Source organism: Pagrus major, chromosome 9 (genome assembly GCF_040436345.1).
Source record: "Pagrus major chromosome 9, Pma_NU_1.0".
NCBI lineage: Eukaryota > Metazoa > Chordata > Actinopteri > Spariformes > Sparidae > Pagrus > Pagrus major.
In genome coordinates this window covers 25009256-25037022 of record NC_133223.1, presented here as the reverse complement: position 1 = coordinate 25037022, position 27767 = coordinate 25009256, and the positions used below count along the sequence as shown (strand labels likewise).

Here is a 27767-nt window from a genome sequence, read left to right as displayed (position 1 = left end):
GCTCAGACACAGCAGCCAGTAGAAACTCAAGATCCTCTGGTGCTCTCTCTGGGTAAGGTGCAATTTGACAACAGGAGATATCGATTCAGCCGCCTGCAGGCTTTTTATAGAAGCTAGCACCATCATTACGTCTCAGAACCCAGCCAAGCCTGCCTCTTTGCCTGCCCTAATGCCACCCCATCTAGGCAGAGACATTGTGTGGAGAAAGAGAAACAGGGTTGACAGTAGGGGTAAGAGAGGGAAAGATAATGATGGCTATCGTGAATATAGTTTAATGAAGGGGAATGACAAGAAAGAGAAGAAAGTGATGGGAAGGAGACAGAAACAGTACAGGTCGTGGCAAACAAAATGGAGGGCGAAAGATCTGATGAAAAAATAAAGGTAAGTAAGAAAGACTGCAGAAGATCGCGAGAAAGGTGGAGAGATAAAGAAAGCTGAAATATACAAACATAAGAGAAGAGAAGAGAAGAGAAGAGAAGAGAAGAGAAGAGAAGAGAAGAGAAGAGAAGAGAAGAGAAGAGAAGGGGGAATATTATGTGGAGCAGAAACAATAAACAAGACAAAATGTGTTGCTTCTTACTGCTCTCATATACAGAAGCTTGCATAATTTTCAGGCAGAAACTCGTGTGACGTGCTGAGGTATTATAAAGAGCTTAAGCAAGGTTTTAGACACCTAATGTTAGGTAACATAATCATAATCACTTTTCTGCCTCAGTGTTGGAAAAAGCAGAAAATTAATACATGTCTTTAATACCTTTCAAAATACAGCTTAGGGGTCTCTTGCTGCTACTTACAATTTTCAAATGTAAATATACAAATATAATCCCAAATGCTGGGAACTAAGCTTAGTTGATGTGTGCATGCAAATGTGTGGGGGAGTGACGTGTACCCATAAGATTTCAGGAGCAATGCTGCCATGCTGTGTAGGCTATTTCGTTTGTAGTTTGTGCATGGTTACATAGATTTGTTTGAATACACATGAGCCAGAACTTGTTCTTGTAATTGCTGTTTAATTAGGACCTTTGAGGCTTGGATTATAGTTGTGTCTGTCTCACAAACTGGGTCATCTTAAATATAGAAATAGTTATGTTCAACAGCCACATTATGTAACTTCTGTACTTATAACAGTTTCAAAATCACGTTGATGGCAGTGTTTTGTTTCTAGTTAGCACCTACATTAAGTCTGACAAATTGTTACAGACCTGGCCAAATTAGGCAAAATGACATTTTCTACATAATGCTGCTTTAATCACTGTTCTCAACCCCTGTTCATGATATATCAGCTAGGCAGCATGTAACTACAGAAATAATTTACTTCAATTTGAATGAAGTAATGAAGACAATCCAGCTTTGTTTGCTTAATAATTAATGTTAACATGTTAGATACCACAATCACTTTCTGTCCTTACTTATATTGTTCTCATGTTATTATGACGGTACAGACACAAGGTCAAAACACAGTAGGCAAAAGTTTTTTTAAGTCTTGACCTGCCCTACTCTGCCTCTTATTTTCAATTACTTGTTGCTTTGTTGATTGGGTTGGTTAGGTTAAGGTAAAGAGGAGTGAGATTGGTTCGGGTCAGGGTGAGAATATCAAAGTAAGCAATCAGAGGCAGAGCAACTGTAGCCACAATACATAAAATAATAAGTAAGCAAACTTAGTTAGCTGGCTTGTTGTACTTTATCTGCTAAAATGGTACCATAGAAGGTTGGTCAAACAGAAAGACTTTTGAGTGAGACTTACTGAAAGGCTCAATTCATTTGATGGCTGTAAACAACAGCCACTCTACTGTTTATTTGGAAATGGTCAACATAATAATTCCCTCAAACACTCCAGCAACTGGACTATCTTATATACAGTAGATATATAAACAATGGTATTGTTACTCCTCCTCTCGACAGTGCTAGTTCTATTTATCTTGTAAAAATGTTAAAGGAAAAAAAAAAACTAACTTTATTTTGCTTTGGATATTCACTACAGCTTTTCTACTATTTTGATATATGAAGTAACATGACTGCATCAATTCTTTCCACAGCAAATTATCTTTGTATAAACAACATTGCTGCTTGCTAACTGTAACACTGCCTTGGTTAACAAATATGCAATGAATGATGTGAGGTATGTCAAATGACAATTCAGTATAATTATCAGGCTACCAAAGGCTACCCTCTGTGTGTGCGTGCGTGTGCGCGTGTGCGTGCTTTTAACAACTCTGCTCAAGGCTAATGCTTAATCTGTAAGATATGTCTGATCCATCCACAGTTGCATATATCCTTTTTTATCACTCGACAGGACCTCTGCCTGCTGATCGAAAGCTGCTGACAGGATGAGCAGTAAACAAACAGCTTTTGCAGAAAAAAAAGACCAAGACAGTGCCAAGCAAATAAGAATAGACAGACTTGTTTGCTTGAACTGTGACCTCTGGTTGTGTCAGAGCCTTGTTTGTCCTTAGAGCTATTGAGGACCACTGACTGTGCTGTATGCACAACAAGTTTAAAAAACAGTTCTAGTCAGCCAAGGTAGCCATTGTTAGCAATAAGTCCACAGACAGGCGTTGGACAGTACCGTTGTAAGTATGATTTCAGGAGACACAAATAAGCACAAGTGCTAGTAAACAGAATATTCTGATGATGCATCAAACAGCCATCTTGGATTTTGAGGTTAGTATGGTGCTTCCGACTTTCTGAGCGCCAAATCCAACTTCAGTCGATGTTCCAGTTGAAACTGCTGACGGGGAATTTGGAAATTTCCAACTTTCCAGTTGAAATGAAATGTACCATTACGCACAGCAGTGCTCAGAACAACAAAGTGCTCATACAAATGTGCTGTTGAGCAGCATTCTGGAAGTTTATGATAGTCACCATGTTTGTTTAGCCTGTCAATTAGTTTGCTAATTAGCATAAACCAGGCCCCCAGGACAAGTGCCAGGCATTGAAGCCAGTTTCCGTAGTGGCCTAACTGTGTAATTACATCTCACGTGATGCACTGGGGCCCAAAAAGACTTTTTCCCATAAGCTAACACTGTGAAAGAAGCGCATGTAAACCAGTGGATAAATTTTTTGGAGCGTCACAAAGATGCAATTCTTCTGATGCATTTCTGATTACCGTTTTTATGAAAATGTGTTGCACTGAGTTTTTTCCATCCACCCAACCAGAAGTGTCTTTCCTATAAATTTAATTCATAACTTTCTACCCCGGGTGACACTATAAGAATTTTAATACCATCATTGCCTCTGAATAAACAAACAAATTCTCCACTAACTTAGAATGGCCTGTTCTGGCTGGCATTCAATTTTCCTGTGATTGGTTCACTGATGAGCCAAGCCCATTCCATTGTATATTGATAATCACTTCAGGTGTCAAAACTCCTCCAGCAGGCTCCAGTGTTGAGTATCAGCGAGAATCTGCTGTGTCTTAGCACTTGTCAGGACTGCTATCTGTGGTTCTGTCCCAGGGCCAAACAGCAGTGAGAAAGCTGTCTGTGGCACTCACCGAAACTCATGCTGTTAGTAATGCTTGTCGCCTTGCGGAAGAGCTCAGCCAATGACTGAGCCTGTCCAATCAGATGTTATTTTCATCTGTGCGATTATGGATATAAACTGTCTTTGTTTGCCTGAATTGTGTGCACACCTGTCTAGTGTTGTTTGTGTGCAGTTTAGTCATACAATGAGAAATGTCTATGAGGATATATGCAGCTTTAATTTAGATTATTTACTGTGTTTTTTGCTGTGCAGTACAAAGTCACATTTGGTTAGAATTAATTGATTCGCAACTGTGGGGTTTGTTGTTTTCTTGTGTACATTCAGAAAGCTTATTAATAAACCTCTGAGCCATCAGGTCCATACCTGGGTGTGTATCAGAACAACTGCTGTCACCTTTTAGCTTAGTGGACAAACTGCTCCCGTTGTGTGGCCCTCAGTTTTATCATGGCAGGAGAAAGAATCACACTTTGTATATGTAAATAAGCTAAACTACCCTGCCAGTGTCAGGCAAATGGAATGGCTGTAAGAGGCAATCATGTAGCAGTAGTCATGCATTTCTGTTTGGTGACATTAAGTGTTCTGTGGTGCTCATCAAGTGCTCTTAGGTGTCAGATATGAGACACTGAGTGGAGGGAAATGGAGAATTAATCAGGCACATATAAATACAAAGAAAAAAGCTGCACCATGAGTCCAGTCTTACATATGGATGAGAACTGATCCGATTTATTTATTTTTTTGATTGATGCCATTCGATTCAGTCTGATTATTTATAGGTTTCCTTATTGATGCCTGATCAATTTTCTGTGGGGAAAAAACACAGGTTTTCAAAAGCAACGCGACTGTTTTAATATCTCTGAGTCTGAACGCAGAGTAGAAACAGAGAAGAAAAAAAGGCATGCATGTGACGTGGTTAGCGAAAGCTCCACCGCTGCTAGCTGTAGCAACATCGTCTATCATCGTCTAAAATAGATGAAATGAGAAAATATCTGTATCTTGTTTTCATGTGTGTGGCACTAATGTTATTGTAACACAGGATATTTACCCTTGTCAACAGATGGGCTGCTTCGTTGGGAAGCAGTAGCACTTTGGCATAGTAGGGCTGTTGGAATGGATTTCAGGACTCGAATATAATTCCAAAAGTAAAAACAATTAATACTAAACGAAAGCTGAAATGCCTATTTTAATATGTATATTTTAATAAATGTGTTGGCTAATGTGAGTGAATCTTGCTGGGATGAAGCACTTGTGCAGCAATAGAAAAAAACACGGGATGTGGATTTTGATTGACATTAGCTAGGCAGCTAAGTTAACGCTGCATTAAGGGTTGACTTCATAGATAGCAACAAGATTACAGCATGTAGGTTGATAAAAGCACAACATTCACCAGCCACATTCAGTTTTGGCCGATCTGCTACTACAAATGGGCTTTTCTGTCTGGGATAGCTTCTGGCCTAAACGCATGTGAAGACAAGAATCACTGAATCACAAAGTACAATGTGCTAACGTTAACCTCTAACGTTAAAGAATCAGAAAGCGATGCAGCCCTCCTAGTCATCATAGGGCATTACTTCGCAGGAAGTAAGAGTGTCAAATACATGGCATTCCTGTAATTTAAGGATTCCACTGGATCGGACAATTTGGAACTGGTTCTCAACTGGAACCAATTCTCGATTCCCATCCCCAGTCACTCACACACAGAAGTTCACACAACCATACTACAACACGAGTGTAATGTCTGCCAGATATTTACTGTACATATTTCCAATAGTGGCACATATTACTTGGCTGACACGATGGTGATTGCTTGAGGCAGTCGCCCAAACACTTCAGTCCTCCCACACACATATCGTCAAACAGCCATGTGTAACGAGGTTATATTATGGGATCTGTACAGTCCTTAAACTCTGCTCTTGGATTGACTGTCTGATGTGGAAGCTGCGTAAATATGTAAATATGATTAGGATGCCCTTGACCAAACATCACGCCAGCGTACAGTGGATTCAACCTTATTGATTCCAATGATTGAACACATTTAGCAATAGACACAAACTACCATATATTCCACAACTAAAACAGTTTTTTTTGTTTTGTTTTTTAAATTACAGAGACGTTTTTGGCTTTGTTTGTAGCAGGCTACTGCAAGACAAAAGTTGGTGCCCTACTTTCTAAATTCTCCTCTGAAATTGTTCTCTTCGCTTTTCTCTCGCTCCCTCTTCTCTCTTTTTCTCCTTTTCTGTTCTTTTCCCCCCATTTTCTTTCTTTCTCTGTGTCTTTTAGTGGCTGTATTGAAATGTAAACTGTATGGTTGACAAATGGTGAGTCACAATGTGGGAAGATAAATCAGCCCAACTGTCCAATGCTGCCAAGAACCTATCTATCTTTCCATCCTCACTCTCTCCTCCTCTCCTTGCAGGCATCTTTGCATTCACCCTCGTGTTCACACATGCACACCTACACCAATCGCCTGCTTACACATGGAGGCGTGCATCCTTTTCAAAAGAGCCTACAACACCCCTTCTAACCTCTCGCTCTTTCTCTCACAGGCACAGTAAAGTGTACACACAGTACATGTTTTGAATGTGTGCATGTCTGCACATAAACAGCCAGATGCAACAGGGCTTTAAACGATGTCTGCGTGTTGCAGTCTCTGTAAAGAGATGGGTATTACAGAAGAGATTATAGTGCTGCTGAATTGAGACATGACTCATTCACCCCAGAAACAACAAATGTTTAGAAGAACCAATGTCCTATTTAAATGGAGGCAAACGAGAAGGAAGGAACATTGGAAAGAATAAGGGAGGAAGTGGAAGGGAGACGAATGCGCTCAACACTAACAAACAGCTGGAAATAATATCACACTGATTCAAGGAAGAAAAATATAATGATTGAGACAAATAGTGAAAAAGACTGAACAAAAAAATTCTCGAAAGAAAGGGCGTGGGGACAGTGTAAAATGAAAATCACTCATGCTGTGCCCATTATGTCATTAAAGCAGTCATACTCAAGATTCAAAAGACAAGATGGAGGATAACAATATGATGGTGATGATGGATGACAACTTTGATGGTAACTGTGATGAATATCAGTCAATATGGTAATGACAGTGAGTCCAATGGCACTATAAGTGCTCATTATGGTCCAGATGGCCTTGCTGATATGGCATGAGAGAGCTCATGGCATTGGTCCTGGTCCCACTTACAAGTGACTTACTGCTTAGACCCATGACACCCAAAGTCAATCAAATCTGACCTTCAAAGCTTTAAGAAAACATTATATAGAAGATTGTTTTAGTTTTGTAGAATTAAAGTTAAAGCAGACTGTTTTTAACTATTTACTACTTGTTTTACAGTCAGAATGTGTCGGATTACTGCACTAATTAACAATCGACACTTCAGTCAGGAAACAGGAAGTTCATTGGCAAAAGAAACAAGTGGATCAATATTTTTTGTGTGCATGCTTATTGTGCTTCTGTGCTTTGGGCTCACACAATCATCACCTTCAATCTAATCAGTCAACAACTGAGCAGCTCACAGAAATTTCCATTTAGAAGGAATTCACTCACACCAAACACAGCTTCTCTGCTCTTCAACGCACTCTGCCTGCATCAACCACACCTCTGTTTCGCTCTCTTGCGTACTTTTATATCCTCCATCCTTTTATTTCCTTTTCTACATCTCCCTCTTTCACAGCCTGACCCTGTAGTATCCTCTTATCTGTCGCTGAGAATTTGTTTCTCCCTGATCTGCCCTTTTTATCATTCCTCATCATCTTTCGGGGGCCAGAAGAGCAGATAAAATGGCCAACTATCAGCCCAAGCATGTGATAAGGAAGCCAGGGGAAATAGCAGCAATTGCAGTGTGTTCTTGCCTATCCACACTCTGCTCTGAGGTATGACCAGCATAAAAGATGGTCTGGTATAAAATCACAAAAAGTCTTATTCAAAAAGCAGCACAAGCTGAGTATTGAGAGGCTGGGAGGGGTTTCCCCTTCATCCCCTTCATACCTGCAGCGCTTTAGCAATCAGCGCATGCTGAAAAGCCCTGCTCTTGACCATGCCCGCTGCCAGATGATTTTGCCAGTTACGGAGTGGTACATGGTCGACACTTCTAGCGCCTTTATTTCTAGTGAGAGTACTTTCATGATTTTTTTTCCAACTTTGTTTTTTTGTTCCTTCCCTAGTGAGATCGGATGTCTCCTGATCTGCTCCACTTTACCCGCCACCAGCCTCCAGCACCTCTGTTCACCCACCCACACAACAGACGCTTTCCTGAGCCTTTCTCCTGAGCTATCCACCACCACCACAGTGAGCTTTTTCCCTGCACCGCTGGAGGAGTCTAACCCGAGCCAGAGCTTGTTCATTCACCTGCCTGCTTCACCTATTGTGTTAAATAAATCTCTTTCAAACCGCTCCCAGCTCTGGTGTCCGCTTTTGGGTATAAAAAACAACTACCAGCCCATCATAACAGAATCATCTGGCCCGTATGGACCCAGTGCACCCAGAATCCATGGGGGGCAGAGTTCCTAATTCTCCACGTTTTGTTTCACGGCCTTCCTATCGACATCGTTTCTGACCGAGGCTCCCAGTTCATGTCTCAAGTATGGCAGGCGTTTTGCAAGGCGGACAGACAGACTGAGCAAGCCATCCAAGACCTCGAGGCCGGCCTCCGCTTCGTCACAGCCCGTCACCCTTCCTCCTGGTCCTCATTCCTCCCGTGGATAGAATATTCTCACATTTCCCTCACCAGCTCGGCCACAGGGATGACCCCTTTCATGGCAGCCTACGGTGTTCAACCCCCACTTCTCTCCACCCAGCAGGGTGAGGTCGCTGTTCCCTCCGTGCAGGCTCATGGCCGCTGCAAAGAGGTTTCGAAAGCTACCCATGTTGTTCTCACTCGTTCTTCCCTGCACAACCAACGCCTGGCGGACATTCACCGTGCACCTGCCCCTCAGTATAAACCAGATCATAGGGTTTGGCTTTCCTCCCGTGACCCACTTCTAGTTGAGTCCCGCAAACTCCCCCCTTGGTTCATTGGCCCGTTTGAGGTTGATAAGGTCATCAACACCGCTGCCGTTCGTCTCAAGCTGCCAGCATGCCAGAAGCTTTCCTGAGGCTTCCTCCTGAGCCATCCACCACCGCCACATTGAGCTTTCACCGCCGGTGGAGTCTAACCGGAGCCGGAGCTTGTTCATTCATCTGCCTGCTTCAACTGTTGTGTTAAATAAATCCCTTTCAAACCATTCCCTGCTCTGGTGTCTGCTTTTGGGTCTGAAAACAACTACCAGCCCATCATAACAGAAAGACCAGTACAGGGATCATGCATAGCTAATCATCTGTTTCATGCAAGAAGAGCTAGGACAAAAAAGGAAGGATAGATAGATACAGATAGACATTATCTATCACTTTTATCTAGTTCTGTTTTCAGGCACAGCCCCAAATATTTTTAACAGTGGACTGACAGGCCAGAGGAATTTCAGTGAGTCAATGGACACTGGACTAAATGGAAAGTGCCTCTTGTGTTTTAAGCCATGTTGCGTTATTTTTTATTTTCTAACTCAAGGTGCAAAAAACCTTTGCTTCTAAGCTGATTTTCTTACAATGGGTTGATGTAAATACACTTCACCAAGACATTTTGTAGGTGACCACCTAACTCCTCCGTTACATAAAACCACACGTGACTTTGTTAGCTTGCCTCATAGTAGCTAGCAGAACATTGGATCATTGGAGTTGGAGACTCGTGTTTGGATGTCTACTGGCAAAAACTTTGTTTACATTTTCAAAAGAGCGTTGTCTAATTTATTCATCCCTCCCACATCCTCCGCCTACTGATCCAACAAAGCAGGTGGGGAGGTGTGGGTGAAGGCCAACAGTCCGGTACAACTGTACTGTGGGTGGCATCCTGCTCCAAATCACTGCAGTTTTCCAGAGGCCGCATGCTCACTAAGACATTTTTGAGCGATCAAATCCCTGAGAAATTTGATAAAATCGCTCAAAAATCACACGCCGCTCGCATAATCCGGTTCACTCAGAAATGGTTACACTACAGAAGCTAAAGACACTCTAACTGCCATTTCTCGAGGACTTTAAGGGAATTATTTCTTTTGCATGAATAGTAGTTGCAAACTTTGTCTGTGACAGGCTCCATTTCAAATGAATTATAGTGGGGTTTTTTTCTACTATCATGTTTTTGAGCTATGACTTGTACTACTTTCTCCAAAATTGAGCCCCTCATTTTCACTACGACACAATTTTCACCTCTGTCTCTTCTCATCTGTCCTCCAACCTACAGTAAAAAGGTGATGGAAATCTATCTCCAGCATCTGCAGTCCATTTAACCAGATACCAAAAACAAACACAGGCTTGTGACGACAAAGGAAAACCAGAAAAACAAAAACAAAAGTCCTTTTGTCCTCACAGTCTAGACAAAACGGCTGGACAGCTCGGTGGCTGACTGCTCCAGGCCCGAGCGATGAGGTGAGGAATCAAATTAACAAGGGAGGCAGCTGGCATTGGTAAAGCCCTTTGGCTAGGGTCTGTTGTTTTGGTGATAGACAGGATGAATTAATGAGATATGATGTGCTACGCTGCACTGTCTCACCTTGTTACACTGTGATGACGGTCACAGCACCTTTTCTGAGCTCACCAAGGACACATCTTTTGTTTCCTCTTCATTAGAGCCTTGACAAGCAACAGTATTATATGTTTGGCGTACATGTCCTTGAAAAATAAACCAAAGCATGCTCTGCTGTTGTGGCCATTGATCCATATCTATATTTTGTTTGTCCTCTTTGAGACTTTTAGCATGCGGATGAACCCAATCTTTGGACTGAAATCATTGACCTGAGGGGATATTGTAGTGTAGCATTAAGGATTCCTTGTGTGGTGTATTATTACATTAAGCTGTGACATCAGACTAATTACTTAAGCGTATGACTTTCAGTGTCTCCTTTTATCTGATAAATTAAATAGATGGTCAAGTGGGCCATCCACATGAGACATTTGTGTTAGTGTAACCATGGCAACGCTACAAAACCAGACAGAAATCTCTTTTTGTATACCCCTCCAAGCCCTAAGACCCCCTCACACAACACCGAACAAGCCTTCTGTATGACAACAAGTTATGCACCGTCACAGTCTCTAATTCTTTTTAGCTGGAGCCCATCTTACAAACTGGAAGAAAAACACAAGATGGATATGCACAGACTAAACCTGCAGAGCTTTAGCTATAAAGACAAAACTGCAAGAATGAGGTCCCTTCTGCCCCGTGTGGCTGACGGAATGACAAACACTGTGTTATTTGCTAAAGGTTAGAAATTGCTGTGTTATCTTTCCACTGTCATGTGATTTTATACGTACAGCCTGACTGATATATCATTATTGGACATTTACCTTTATAACAGTATCAGTGAATATGTTGCCTGATATGCGCCAATATCAAAGCTTATAATGCAGAAAAAGATGCTTCGGGTAATTTAAAATTATTAAATTCATGGACCACTGCAAAAGAATTGTGTATATTGTCCGACATATCAATATCAGAATCTTTTACTCCCTAACATCGGTATCTGCAACAGCCCCATTAATCGAGTATCAGTCGCGCTCTATTTATATGGCAACACACTAGGGCTGAACGATTTTAGGAAAAGATCTAATTATGATTTTTCTGGCAGATATTGCGATTTCGATTTGATTCACAATTTCCTTCAAATCAAGCTTCAGTGCAATATTCACAATGTACAGTAACATTAAAACATTAAATGCTATTACTCTAATGCAAGGATGAAAACTAAAGTTAAAAATTGCTTCCAAATGTATTTATTAACGGATATTATATATTTATATACGGAGTTACACTGGCAAAAGATGCTGTAATTGTAGTCTGTTTGTTACAGTGGGCCTGAGTATCATTTTCACCGGACTTTTCACCGGACTTTTTCGTCATGCACTCGTCATGCAAATGCCTGTGGTGATTTTTCAAGTGCCGGTATAAATTGGTTGTGTTTCCGCTGGATGTTGCCACTTTAGTGCAACAGGTTTTGCACAGTACCTGTTTCTGGTGCATGTCTGCAGCCTCAAACCCGAAATACTCCCAAATGACCGACGTGCTGTTTTTCTTGGGGATTAAATCCCCTGACTCCGCTTCTGGTCCAGCTGAAGCCATTTCAGGACACGTTAAGGAGCAGGTTAATACTGATTGGTTAGCGTGACCTGTCCACGAGTAGCATGCCGCTTCTGATTGGTGAGCTTGGCAGGATGGTAGGGAGACGGCATGTATGTGTAAAATAGTTGACACAACAGATCCTGGGTCAGTCGGGAGCGCTGCAAAAACAGCAGCTTTGGCGATCACATGATCACGTTGTCTGAAATCGCAATTTCGATCAGAAAACGATAAATCGTTCAGCCCTACAACACACAGTTTTTTGTGATGTATTCTAATTTCTGGAAGTGTTGTGAAAAAAATAATGTCTTTTTCAGCTAGTCTACTGAATCAAATACCTAAAAACTTTGGGTATTACATCACATTGTTGCAAAAATCTTGTAAATCCAAAAAGTATGAAATGTTCACAAACAGCCTAATAAAATCAAAGGTAAAACAGGAATATATACTTATTACAACTGACTCACATCTACCTTCAGTTCATTTTTTGAAAACTCTTCACACAGTTCTCTTTACCGATACGCAGCTCAGCACAACGTATAATCTTGAGTAATCCAAAATGCTCTTATTTAACCAAAACCCTTCATACAAGTGTTGTCAAAAAAATCGAAATATTGACACATATCGATTCTGAGTTTTTGGAATGGATTCAATACTAATTTTTCGCAGTATCAATACACTAGTACTAGATGTCTTTTTGCTCTCCTCTCTGACAGCAAGATGACACTTGCACCGCTGTAGTGCCCAGATAGCCCCTCCTCTTTCAGAGGTAAATTATCATTGATTCAGCGTTATATGCATCTTGTTTTCAAAATCTCAAATTTTATGCCCTCAGTGTTGTGTCAATTTTCCCCCATGGTATTGAACATGGTATTAAATATCACCATGTTTCAAGGTATTGTATCGAAGTTAGAAATTCCAGTATGACAACACCACTTCATACCCATTTCTGAATCAAGTCTTGTATCTGAACACAGGGGAGGGGAGTTGTACTTGTCAGTGTTTATGAAATAGCAAGCTCCAGTTCACCATTGCTATAGGATATCTGTTTTATAACACTGGTGCCATACTTGTACACAAGGTCTTGGAAAAGTTTGATTGAAAAATGTGAGAAAAAACACAGCAATTCACAGTGTCAATGGTTTGGCTTAGCCTTGAAATGTCAAAATTATGTTTTTTTTTCTTTTGTAAGCAAGAAATATGCACTATGTTAAAGACACTTTCCTATAGACACTTTCCTGATTCTGATGTCTACATTTGCATCACTGAGTGTGACCACCATGGCAATCTCCTTAAATTTGTCAGACTACTTAAAAGGAAGAGGAATTGTTCAAAAGCTACCCCTCATTATAGTTCTTATTATGTCTTGACTTTTCAATTCCACTGTAATGCAATACAGACATAGATCTAACAGTTCTATCTTCCATTGTATTGCAATGCACACAGTTTTCCACGTGACATCACTGGGTGCTGAGATAAGAATGCAGAGCGGCTCTTTGTCTCTTATCTGTCACACAGACTCCAAAACACCAACAGCCTTTAATTTTTTTCAGCCACTCTCTCCTCATGTTTTCTCTGCCTCTGATGAAGTGAGCTACACATTATGTAATGTGTCTACACGTGGGGACTCAGTGGTAAAACCATGCCCAGTATGCATACATACACACACCTCCTCACCATCACGTGGAGTAAACATGCCAACATGTCAAATCATATAATTCAAAAGGACATGTAATCTGATCTAATTAAAGACTTAAAGATTACATGTACCATTGCATTGGCAGCGCAGCTAATTGCATTTGCAGGATTTCTTTGCAGTTTGTGATCACGGCATGGCTATCATTCAGTCAGACCCTGGTTTCATCTGCATACTACCCACTAAAATATAAATGTGGCAAAACATGATATTGGGGGAGAGACAGGAGGAAGAAATCACACTGTATGAACATAAAATCATACAAATAAAGATGCTTAGAGGGCATAGTGGCTATATGCCATTATATATATAAAGTCCACCTTGAAGCTGAAATACACTGTGTAATTAAATTGAAGGCAGCTTAAAAACTTGTATCCTTATGGTTTACTGTGGGTTTAATTGTTATTTGAATAAAGATATAAACAAAAAGAGGTTCATCCAACAGAAGCTATACAGTATAGGGGCCAGCAGGGAAATCTGATGACAGTTTTCAACCTCCATTTTTATAAATCAATGCATGGAACATTAAGCATAGTAAGTGCAATGTATACATTGCGACAAGGTCATGCAGGTGCATTTTCAGTATTTTTGTTGTCAGAGGCACATTAAGCAGGAGCCAATATATTTTAACAGAAGTGCTCGCCAGAGATCATTGAATGGCTTTGGAAACACGAGTAGACCACTATGAATGCCTTCAATGCCCAAAAAGTTACTATTATTGTTTTTTATTTAATCTGTGGCTGTTCAGAACACTTTTGTCTTCTGATGAGAAGACAAAAAAAAATACTCTTTTGTAGTACAAAAGAGTATTTCTCTATGGTGGCATTCACAATCACTACATGAATCCCTTTTTAAATGCTGTGTCCACAGTAATCTGTACTTTTTGGATGAAGACAGCAGAAGATGACTGGTGGGAACAGGCGGTCTTAAGGGAGTTGGTGAAAAGATAATATAACATTGTCCTCCAATTTTTCACGGAAATGTAAAATTGCTTAGAATGTGTCAGTCTCAAACACTTGTGTTGATTCACACTGCATAAGAATTATGTGGACAAGAGAGCAGATGTGTGGTTATTTTGCAACAGCCTTCTGCTGGTTGCACCAATTCTGCAGGTGGATCTGCCGTGCATAATTGCAGCTTGACAATGTGCCTCACTCCAATTAGAGACTGCAGATGGATCACAGACCTGTTGTTAATCAGCTGACAGAGAAATGGCTTCATACAGCATGGTAACTGTGAAAATTCCATTTGTGTTGTGCCTGGCACTGCACTTTCTGCTGTGTGCCTTCACGAAAATAGAGCTATACGTCTTTGACTTTCAGCTCCTGTTGTACCTTCATTTCATTCTCTCTTTCTCTGCACCTTGTGCTTTCTACACATTCAAGCCACCTGTTATGGTGGAATATTGAAAGCTCAAATATATGCAAGGACACGTGCACACATAAACGTATGCAGGCATACTGATGCACACATGCCTATTTTTATATTTCCTTTCACTTCCATTTCATGCTTCTCTTAGCTGGAGGGCACCGTTCAGTCTATAGGATGTTACTGAATTTAGAGGCCCTGGTGTGATATTTCTCCAGAAACAACAGTAGACTTTCACGGTTTGTTTGTTTGTTTGTTTGTTTGTGTGTAGGCACATGTGAGTGTGCACAGCATCACGAGCCAGAGGGTCGATGAGTAACACATCTTACTTTACTCAGAAACAAAATACTATTATATTTACACAACAAGTCCTCATACCTAAACGTCAAATGGGTGACTAGTCGGTGTCTTACAAAATTAATACAAAGAAGTTATACTATAAGAGCCGGCAACTGAAAGTTAGGTGGTCGTGGAATGGAGTAAAAATGACTTTTTTTCTGTGTCAACTATGAGATAAAACATTATTATCTTATAGTACAGGTCTGATTCTACACTGTGTAATCCCCACTTCTTCTGACTTTTCACTATCATTAACCCCACAGTAATCACAGAGGCTTTCAGTGCCCTTTGTGCAGTAAAAGGTTAGCAAGCATTCATTACACATCAGATAAAGGCAAAGGTCAGCCTGCCAGCTTGAACCTAGGTGACGCCCTTTTTCTCAGAAAACTACAAATTAAAAAAAAAGAAAATGGTCAGAGTCACTTCATATTGTCCACATATGGTTAGAAAAGTGCCTTGATTTTGATTTTAAGGAACACAGAAAAAAACGACTGGATGCTGTGTAGCCAAAGTGAAGCTCTAGATGTATTGTCCTGTTGGATTGTCTACATTTTGCAACGTATCATTTAGCAGTGAGTGGACTGTGAATGTATACCAGTGGCATTTCCTAGATTATTCTTGGTTGCTGCTATTAATAGGCAGCTGACCTTTCATTCCTCGACTACCTCGGCAAACCCATAGCAGAGTGGACGAAGGCCGAAAGAGCAAGCATTGGCAGCCGGGGAGATAAAGATGAGGATGATGAGGGGGATGTTAATAATTACTGAAAGCATTACACAGTGAGAGTGTATACAATTGCTTTATAGATGAAATTCACAATGTAAACTCAGCTTATCTGAAAGCAAATCATAAAATCAAGTATACACACAATTGTTTGAAATTCTTTATAAGAAATGTATCACTGCATAATATAGATTTAGTAGTTTTCTGCAAATTTCTCTACTCTAGTGTATCCTAATTGGCATCATCAAAAGACAACAGGGCTTCTCCTCCTCCAGCTGCCATTTAACACTTCAGTGGATTAAGATGAAATCAATGCAATCAAGCTCTACTGAAATTATTTTCACACATAGAAAAACTAAGGATCTACTGTCCAACCTCCCACAGCTTCCCCAATTGTATAACAATTGTGTAACATTTTGACGTCAATACATCTTTGCCACGTAACTGTGAACATTTGGATGACACATCATGGAGAAGATCCATCAGCCTCTGGTGCTGGATCATACACTATGCGCCACTAGGTAATATTTGGTAGTAAATCTGAGGCATTGTGTTGCTGCACAAAACAGCAAGTGACTGCCCCTGTTAAAGCACAAACAAAGTTGACACTTTGGATGGATGATGGAGAAAGCGGACGTAACTTTATCCAAAATGACAGGGAGGAAGCAGGGGCACGGAAAGCTTTGTGGACACATAATGTCTCATCGTTTTATAGCAATTCCAGCAAAACTATCAGAAATTACAGCAATTGTTCATGATTATTTTGACAGTAACACACAGTTTGATGTATGAAGCTACATAAAGCCATATCATTATGTGACTCAGAGAGTTCACAGCTCCAGCAGCAGTTATTGCAGTGAGTCGAGTGCAACTGTCCACGGACTTTCCTATGCAGTCTGGCCAGATTTTCATAAACATTTCATCAAGTCACTCACTCGCTCTCTCTCTCAGTCACATACGCACATTCAAAGATATACAGTGTTTTTATTGCTGTAAAAAAAAAGAGAGCAATAGAGTCACTAGCACTTGCCACAAAGACGTCAGAGCAGATAGATGTCTTCAAAAATGAAAATAAGTGTGTGTGTGTGTGTGTGTGTGTGCGCGCGCGCGCGTGTGTATTTGTGTGCGCATGAGTACACAAAATTGTGCATGTGATGAGTTGTGCTCCTCATGGCCAGGAGAAGTGAACTGCATAAATCACATCAACGTACTTGCAAGACGGCCATCATTTTAAAAAGAAAGAAGTAAGGATGACACAAAGAGAAAGGGGGGAGGGCGAGATACTACACCAAGAAGGAATGAAGGAGATGGGGGGTTTGTTTGTGTCATATCAGGATAGTGCTGTACAATGCAAACACACCTTGTAGGGCAGGATAAAAGAGATGAAAAAGAGAGACAGGATGGGGAATGGAATAAAGCTATAATAAAGGAGAATAAATACGAAAAGTTACGAGAAATTTGAAAAATCGGGGCCAAACAAGTGAGAGGGGAAAGACATAGAGGGAGAACAGGCTAAAATCTACAAGATACCCCCAGTCTCTTCCTTTCTTCCTAATTGTATACAGCTAGTATATAACCATGTGACGGAGACCAACAAACTGCAGAGGTTTTCCTTTTCACTCTGAATGGAATCACTAATAGCAGGAATGAGTGGTCTGTCAACCAAACCAGAAATACCAATGGTAATGGAACCCAGAGGAAGGATGAGGATTAATTAAAAGTGAGAGGGGAAAAAAAGACAACATGGGACCACTAAAACACCACAGTTGCCAGCTTGCGGATTTAGCCTATTAGCAGGACCATGCTGCGGCAACAAGATACGAAAACGATAGCCGTGCCACTCTAGTTACTATCCACATGAAGTGCATATGATGAAATATAATAGAAAATCAGGTTTAAAGAAGTATAATATAAAATATGAAGAGTTGGTAAATGTAGGATTTAGAAGAGAGACATTATGGGGATTCTTACATAATCAGGTGTCAAACTTTGTACCTAATCCCATTACAAAATAAAAATATTGGACATCACCTGTTTTAATGAGCAGGTAGGAAACACTGAAACCATGTTCAGACTGACTTAGGCAAAAAATAAATGAATGAATAATTATAAACAGCAGGATATGCATGTGATCTCACCCTATGAGGAAGTTTTTAGAGTCACAAGAATACATGCAACAGCCAACATCTGCTGTTGGAAAAAAAAAACAACACTGCTAACTCATTAAAAAGGTGTTGTGCAGGCTCAAGATTGAAGAAACAACATACACTACACTACTACTAAGTGCCTGTTCAATTTAACTGACATGTATTGGAATTACTAATCATGTTTTGATCATGTCATTTGTCATTAGAAATGCAAACTTTAGGTACTTCCTACTTCTCAAGGGTGAAGATTTGCACAATGTCTTTGTTTCAAATCATTTTAAATTAAGTTACTGTAGAATTGTAAACATAATGGAACTTAGACTTTTGTCTTTTTCTGACAGTACAGACAACATGATGTCAGGTACACTAATCAATAATTAACTAATAATCAATCATATAATAATTAGCATTGGTTGCAGTCCTTATTGTCCTTCATAAATCATGTCATTCTGATTCACAGAAAACTGTCACACTCACAGTACTTTCCCTTTAATCCAGGGGTATACCACAAGGTAGAGCCATTAATTCTATTATCATGTACCCTACAAGGGTGAAGTAAGGATAGAGTGCAGTGTGTGGCCATGAGTAGCTTAATAGTGCTGCTTCATCCCTTTTCTACCAGAGCAGCACTTTTGCTTGCTCACCTTTGGTGCCCAGAAAAACTGCCATTACTCTAGTTTACAAATAGAGGGCTGTAAATCCTATAATGTATAATTCAATCAAGACCAAGTGAGTCACTAGACACGACTGCACATGTCTCGTTTTGATTATGCGTGCGTGTGCTCAGATTCACGGCAACGGGTGTGTTGATGCTGTGCTCAAGTTTGGAAACAGAGTTTGTGCTAACAGCGGAGACAGAAGTTATGCAAATAGAGCATGGTGTGTGCAAATACACCCACCACTCATGATCTGGATGGCATCTGATTATGGCACTGACCACCTTCCTTCTTCTCCCTGAGCAACTGCTGGCAAATAGTCATTATGTTTGCAGGCCTGCTCACACAGTCAGCAAAGCCAATGACACAGTGTGAAGACGATGAATTCTTAATTGATGACTATCTGATGATACTGTTTGTCTAAGTAGCACTGCAAAGCAGTCCTGTCACACATACTGTAAGACCGTGTGATTAATAATAGACTGTAACAGTAGCTGTGTGTTTACACAGAGTGACCTCCCATTGCCTGCTCATGCTCCATTGGCCAAATTAGGTTTACTAATTGCTTGCCGCTGGTCAGTGAATAAACATGTGGCCGCTGATGAGAGAGTTCACCCCCAAAAGTAAAGCTGAAGTCTCCTTACCTAGCAACAAGCAGAGGTCTGTTGGCAACGCCAGCTAACTTATCTCGATTACTCAGCACTGTCAACAAATTTCTGGCGGGGCAAAAGTCTTGGCAGTGCCTTGAGTTGATAGAACAGAACATGCAATATCAGCTTAAGTCAAGTCTATTGATTAACTCAGTGTGGATATCACATCCAGAGACATTACGAATCAGGATTAACGATATTTACACAGTTTATAGAATCATGTTTCAGTATTACTTACACATAGTAGCCAGTGTATTAGACAAACACACGCATACAATGTCTAAACGTAATGCTATATAATACAACAGTCCCACAATAAATCCTTATTCATGTTTATAATGTCCACTTTCTGTTAAAACTGTTTTAGAGAGGTTCTGATTTAATGTTATGGTCATTTTACCACTTAACCTAATAAACTGGCAACTGATTTATTGAGATAAGACATATTGGGTTGAGTGTGTCATAACTTATCTTATATCAAGATAAGCCCTCACTTTATTTTATTGTAATGAGTTAAATGAAATGTGCTCTGCTGTTTTAGATCAAATCACTACCAAAATCAGTCACTTCCAGGTAGACCACTGGCATTTAAAGATATATAGTAAAAACACAATAATCTGACCTTTCTGTGGTTTCTAATGTGCTTATTTAATGTACTGTGTTGCTTTGTTAGCATCTTTGATATCTACTCAACAGCAACATCTCCGACTAACTGCTGGTTTTTAGGTAAACTCAAGCTAACAGGTAAATTAGGTCTGTCAACTTAATGTTAATGCAAGTGTTGTTATTAATGAGATATAAGGGCACCAAACATGTATTTTGGATGAATGAGATGTATATACTTTGAAATAGCATGATAAAAAAAGACAAATTGTATTTAAGGAAGGTGTGATGCAAGGGTTTTCTACCCAGAACTTATTGTTCACAAACATTGTGATTGGGTCTATACATTACATCAAAAGTAATTTAATATGAGAAAAAATAAACTTAAATAAATAACATATACACTTGACCATTTTGCCACATAATTTTGACAACAGAATATAAAACAGGAACCTGTGATGATCATGTCAGCATGATATGATTCTACTGAAAGTTGATAAATATAATTTCTTGTAATGTCTCAAAAAGAATCTGCAGATGATTTACAATATTGCTGTATCTCCTCCTCCCTGCCAAGACTCTTTTCCATTTCCCTCTCCTCCCTTCTATTTGTTCTTGCTCTTCTTTTCTCTGACCTGATTGACTGTTATGAGAAGTGACTGTCTATCAGGTTCTGGGCAATTCTATTACCTGAACCCTTTATTGAAACTACATCCACTCTCACTACGCCGACACACAAGCCAACACCAATAGGTGAGAAACGTGCACACACGAACACATGTTTACATTTGTGCACAGAGACACACACAATATTGACACAGGTATACGGCACACATGGGTGCAGACTCAGCAAGCAGACACACAGGTTGAGACGCAAAAATAGAGAAACACATGAACATACACACACACGGAGACACACCCACACACACCTACACATCTTTGTCATCCTCTGTTCTATTTGCTCTCAATAAACCAAATCTCAGCATATTTTGGTAATGTCGCCCCAAGCAGGGAGAGGAGTGTCCTCGGAGCCCACTGCAGAGAGCCTCATTGCCAACCCACTGCGCCAACCCTGATGACATCGTCACTATGCACCATTCACCAGAGCAGGACCTGTCCTACCGTGATGGCCTCAGCTGTTCATAATAAATATGTGACATTCCAACACTCTGCAGCCATTAATAATACTGTGCAAAACAAATGACTACAAAAACAGATTGCAGCAACAGTCAGTATCATGTATCTTTATTGTTTCTAGATCAGTATGATGGGTTTAAGTTTTCCACCTAGTGCAAAATCATGATTGGGCATGGGAAGCCAAGTGATTTGTCATTCAGGAAATGCAGAGAACACTGAATACACAATTTTACAACACGTGGTATTTGCTTAACAATTCATACCAGGAGAAAGTGTGTAGGAGATACAGTAGGGGCCACACGTAAATAAATTATACAGGAATCTACGTGAGAGACTCTTTAGTCACAACCTTGGTGACTCTACTGCAAGATTTACATTTGTAAATGTTAATAATAACTTCATTTCTGAAGTGCAACATGACTGTTCAGAATGACTGTAACATTGTGATGTGTTGAAACCTAACATGTTTGGTGACAATTTGGTTTGACTAATGCCATCAAATAGGAAATTGTCATATTCTCTGTCTTTCAGCCAATATTAAGCTGTGACGGTAGATTATACAGTGATACAAGTAATCTGTGGAGTCATATGGTTTCTTTGAATTTGCAACCAGCAACAATGTTCCTGGAAAACAGTGCACAACACTATAAGATTTTAAAAACATAATGCAGATTTCTCAGATCCCATCTATCCTACAGCTAAAATGACTTCAACCACAACATTGAATACAGTAAATACTTCAGTGTAATGGGTATTCAGTATAGTGAAGTCCTAAATGTGTTAAAATCTTTTGGATTTGGGTTTGTGGGTGTGTAGTTCACGTAATCAAAGGATGTTTTATTCATGATGTCTTTCTGCCCACACTAGAATCTTCAACTACTTTTTGCTGTATCCTTTTCACTCTTTCTATCTTCAACAATATAATGCTGTTGCCTTCTCAGTATTCTAATGACACCTCAATCTCCTTCTCCCTTCCTATAATCACCCTCCACTACCATCCCTCACTCATTTTTCTATCCTATTTTTTCAACCCCCGAAATGTACATCAGTGATGATTTTAGCAACTCTCCAATCTGTTGAATTTCCTAAATATCTTTGCCCCGACTACCAAATGTATTCTAATTTAAACCAACATACATAAGTCAGTCCAGTAAATAAAATTTAACTATCTTGTGCAAAAACACACCCACTTGATGAGATTATTGTTTTTATTTTTTTAATGTTTCACCAATTATTTACTTGCCAGAGTGCTGTCTGTGCAGCAGAGTATGCAGCAGCATTCAATGTCACCAGAAAATATTTAAACACAATGTTATGTCTGCAAAAACTTGGTATAGGATTAAACCTGGATAAGGTTGTATACTAATGCTTATAAACACAACAACCCATTTATTTTTTGGTTCATTTTTCACATAGTATCAACAGTAAAATATAAGATTATATTATTAAAGGCTTTTCTTAAACTTAGGATGTACTCAATGTGATCATAGTGAGCTTAAGCCTTCTACTGTCCTTTATTACTTAGGACTAAGCCTTGCTAACTTCATATCCTCTCACCTTTGAGGCTTTAGAGTGTAACTGATACTAAGTGGTTAATTTTATCATGAAAGGAAGGCACTACTCCTGCAGGTCTGCTCAGAGACCATATGTAGACATGTCTTAAATGCGGCATACTGTATCTTAGGGTAGTTGTACCAAGGTAAATTACTGCAGTACTTCATCTGAGAAAAATGTAAGTCCAACTTTTCAGTTACATGCATGTGCAGAAGTGACTAAATGTTTCCTGACAAAGCAGCCAAAAACTCCACAGAAACTCAAGTATATTGATCATTCATCTGCCTAAACTGACATGCAGGCACACATACCAAACATGTCTCAAGGAAACATGCACCTCCCATAGAGAGCCCACCTAACCTCAGTCCCACACACGATCAATAGCATCATTTGAATGTTAAACTCTGAGGCCTCGGAGATCAATACAGATTTCTTAACAGGAACAAAATATACATCTCTGCCAAATAATTATGTTGCCACCGTAGAAAGCAGCAACTATGGTATTGGGTCATAGCATACACAAAGAAGAGAAGGAGGCAGGGTGCTGTCTCTAAATTGCTTGCTTTTACATGCTGCACAACCCTGGAGAGACTGGGTGAGAAATGTGAAAATCTGGTGAAATGGTGACATATCCTTGTGTGCAACACTAACATAGTGTCGGTGCAGAACAAAAGCAAAATGCAGGACGGTGGTAAAACTTATGAAATAGAAAAGGAGCATGAGGAATTCCTGCAATGGCTACCATTGTATACAGTATATAGCTAAGAAGAAAGAAACAAAGAGAGGAGAAACACATTAGAAAAGCAATGGAGGAAAAAACAAAGGGAGACCATGACAGAGGATGACAGGTGGATGCTCAAAGCCCTGACAAGAAGAGAAAGAACATTCAGACAAGCTGTGAAGGACAGAAGAAGGGTGAATTGAATAAATAAAAGCAGAAATAGGGGGGAAAGAGGTTCCTCAACACAGAAGGCGATAGAGGGTGAGTCAGAATGAGAAACAGCAAAATATAGAAATGTGCATGTGAGAGCGTGCAATTGAGAGAGCGAGAGAGAAAAAGAGAGTCTGACAGGCCACATGCAGAGGAAGGTGTGTGCAGCATGTCAATACAAATGCTAAGTCACTCAAGGGCTTCCATGCAGGTGAAATCTCAGCCTTGTTTCACAGTCAGGTATTTATTGGAGAGATGGAGAGAAAAGGGGTGGATTAGGAGGGCGGGAGAAGTAAAGGATATCGAATATCTACATTCGGCTGAGCTTATCATGTAATCGAGGCACATTTTTGTCTCTTTTCATCAGCTATTCCCTGTGACATCAAACACTGCTGTGCACCTTTACCCTTCCCCTCAACATTCAGCCTCCTATTCTCCAGTTCTTTGCCTCTCTTTCAAATATTCAAACAATGTCACATCTCCCTCTGTGACTGATCTTGTTTCTTTCGTCAAAGAAATCACCCTGCCTGTCCATCTATTACCCCAGCAAGACCAGCACTGCGGCTGCTGCAGCATCAATAATTGTTAGCTGCCTCGGCCCTTGGTTCCCTAAAGGCATACTGGGAACCCTGGGTATTTATGAGGGTGTAATCTCCTACCTGGGTTGCACTTGCATGTCCTTTCCCATTACTGTGACCCTGTGACCCCGTGGATGGGCCGCTGGATGGACAGTTCTGAGTCTGCGACATGACAGCCAAGCCACATGAAGTGACAGGGCTGAAAGAGGGATGAGAATTCAGGGGTGAGGGGGTGAGGTAGAGGAAGAAAGCCACTGCCGGGAGACACACTAGGGCAATGCCACAGGTTTGTGCAGGAGTAGATTACAACATTGTTTCCTATTTCTGTGAAGAATGTTATAATTTCTCCTAATAATAGTAATATTATTAAGTCATGGATTACTTAATATCTTAATGTTCACTGCAAAAAAAAATGTTTCATTGTTTATGTTTCTTATAATGTACCATAACGACCAGTGGCAAAGGCAAAGAAATGTATTTAGTGCAAGCACATAACTAAGTATTTATGTAAGTAAAATTTTCGAGTGTGTCTCCAGAAAGAGGAAGGAAGTGAAAAGATGAGGGGTAAAGGATACATCCGCACACCGCCTGATCTGGAGCCGATGGCCAGGATCTTCTGCACAGGATCAAAGGCCAAAGCAGTTGGCTGGTAAGGGAAACCATGACGCACCGTCTGCAAGGAAAAAAAACACAACAATATTTTAATTAAAGAGGACAAACATTTTAGGATTAAAGGCTAATTAAATGATTTTATCATTTAATGATTTTGGCGGACCCTCCAACATTGTACTGTGTGGTGAATCCAGCTGAAACTTTGTCATTCTGAATAGCAAAATGTCCATTTAGTAAAACTGTGAACTCTAATTCTGATAAAGAAAATAAATAAATAACTAAATCCTCTGAAAAGTTATTATTTTCTGATTAAAGATAACTAAAGACCTCAAGGGACATTGCATCACGTGTTTACTTTTTATTGTCAGTGAACTTTTTGTCAGAATGGTTTTTACAACTGACTGTTAAATATTTGTTTGACTGCCACTTTGCTGTTTATTAACCGAGGCATTCAAAAAACTAAAGCTTTTAAGGATAAAAACAAAATCTTTCTTGTGACATTTTCATGTGTCTGTTTGTTGTGGTGACACTCTAATATCTCAGTAATGGTTATTGTTTGAAAGTGCAGATTTAAAGTTAAAGACCTAATGTGTTTACTTAAACTACTGTAGTCCACTACTGGCTAGACAACAGATAATGATAATTGGGAACAAGGAATACATCCAAGCATATTGTTGTAAACACACTTTCCTACCAGTACTTCTATTTGCACATCAATTTAACATTTATGAGTACAGAATCCATTAAAGATGCATCTGAATTTCGATTAACTGAAAGCTTATTGAAATTCAAACAGTAAAAAACCTTTACAAGGTCAACATTCTTCAATTAATAAAACATGGAGAGTTCACGCTGTGTAATTAGCAAAGAAACTGCAGCTTCTGTTCATGTTGCATATGGATGGAATTGAGAGTGAGGTAGCCTTAACATTCATATGCCAAGGCCTGACTAGGCAAAACGACACTGTCTCTCACACTCCCACTCTGAGGTGCACTGCATTCACTGCAGCCGTCTGCCATTAGTCATGTTAAATTTCCCAGCAGTGCCTCACTTACAATTATCTGCTCTGGAGGGATGAGGAAGACATGGACATCACCAGTGTTGAATTGAAATCTTACGACAATATTACTGTTTTTCCAGCAGTATGAAAAAATTACTATTTTAAGCACTGTAACATTGTTAGCAGTCTGTCACAGAGGACCTGCTTTTGCAAAGCACTGTCACAAAATTAATACACATTTCTCCTTTTAACTTTTACATCCTAAAATAGTGATGATGATGCTTTCTATATAGTAACTATTGAGTGCCTAATCATATGAGGAACATTGAGTGGGTGAACAAGGGAGTGATTTCAGACACGGCCAAATAATCTGGTGACCTCATTCCCAACAGGGCACCACTCACCTCAACCTGAGCAGAGGTATAACAAGCCACCACTGAAAACACCTATGTACAATAGGTTAATGAAAAAATACAAGATTCACTTTTCTACTGCAAGTACCTTGGTATGTGTTAGACCTGTTCAACAAGTAATGAAAGCCTTTGACTGCGAACTGCAAAGAAATATAGTTCTGAAAGAAGGTCGTTACAGGCAGTTTTAAAGCTCAGGTTCTGACAACACAATGAAGTAATCAATGGGGCTTGTTTGTTAATAATATAACACCCACTGTTGGCCCTCACCCCCCACCCCCACCCCCCCACACACACACCTTTGTTTGCCTGCCTGAATTGCCGTAACAGGGGTTTTGCGCTATCATTAATACTGCAGGGTCATGAATTTAGAAAGATAGAACGAGTGTGTGGGTGAATTAAATGGTTATAAAACGCAGAATGAAATCACTCAGTGGTGATCAGACTCGACAGAGGACAAAGAAAAACAACAAAGAGACACACTGAAGCCAGGTGCAACCACAGGGCAGAGTACGAGTCTGTGCTTGTGTTTCTGTGTGTGCACATGCTATATGTGTACATGATCTGTGCATATTTCGCATTCATATTCAGTAATCAAGACCTTCTGTGTGTGAGTCTATATGGGCTACATATTTATTACTATTATTGTTTACACATGTTGCATATTTATGAGTCTGTTATGATGGTACGTGACATGTTAAATTCACAATAGTTACGGTAAAGAGAATGCATGTGTGTGTGTGTGTGTGTGTGTACACTGCTAGCATACCAATTACCTGACCTTCAGATGCACATATATCTGTCATTCCACTAATACATACACAGCGGGGTTCCACTGCTACATTTAAGCCAGTGAGTGCCTTGCATACAAATGGAGTAGTGAACAATAATATACATAGCCTTTGTGTAAGAGATACAAAGAGTGAACCGTACATCATACAGTGCATGGAATCTGACTTTCTGATTGAGCACATGTATAATGAAACAGCCAGTCAATATGGATTTGAAAAGCCTCGCCTCGGTATGATTAATATATTTGCAATGCTCCACTTTTATTTGCTGTTTAGAAAGTGCATGATGTACCTAATTCCATTGATAACACAGTAAGCAGCAATATCTGCCTGGCATTACTTTTCAGTAATATCACATGTTTTACTCCAGTTTAGTTAGCAAACATATCTTTTTTTCACAGGGAATGTTGTAATGCTTGTTGTTTTGTTTCTCTTTTACAAGCATTCTTCGCACTGCAGTTTGAAGTGGGAAAAAAATTAACTTGAACCACATCAAAGGACCCAAAAGATCTCTTGCACACAAAGGCTCTTCCAGATACTTAAGCGAAGGAAAAACTGAAAAACTGAAAAGATATGCAACTTTTATAATGGTTGAAGCTCAAAAACTATACAAATAAATACACTTCTGCTTATGTGGCCATTTAATAACACTGAATAAATTGCTGAGTACTTGAGGCCGTACTGTAAGTACCTTTATTTTAATAGTGGTGGAACAAAACATTGATACTAGGGCTGCATCGTGACATCTGGCTGCCTTTCTCCAAAAGTTGAGTCAGATTCAACTTTTCTGCCGTGTTTGAATGAATGAATGGGAAAACCTGCATTTTCGCCGCACCGCCGGATCTTTTTGTCCCCACCAAATATATTAGGATTACATACATTACCAGTTATGATACCAGATTACCAGTTTTGTTGGGGAATAATGCCCTGCAG

The 27767-nt window shown here is 39.9% G+C and overlaps 1 protein-coding gene across 2 annotated transcripts in view; it reads right to left on the bottom strand.

Annotated features, from left to right (window-relative positions):
* Nucleotides 1-27767, bottom strand: part of stxbp5l (syntaxin binding protein 5L) — a 142027-nt gene that overhangs the window by 93617 nt on the left and 20643 nt on the right. For both annotated transcript variants that reach the window (XM_073473897.1, XM_073473898.1), the window contains exon 2: nt 24597-24694. In XM_073473897.1, the coding sequence (XP_073329998.1) occupies nt 24597-24694 (98 nt within the window). The remainder of the gene's footprint in view (nt 1-24596; nt 24695-27767) is intronic.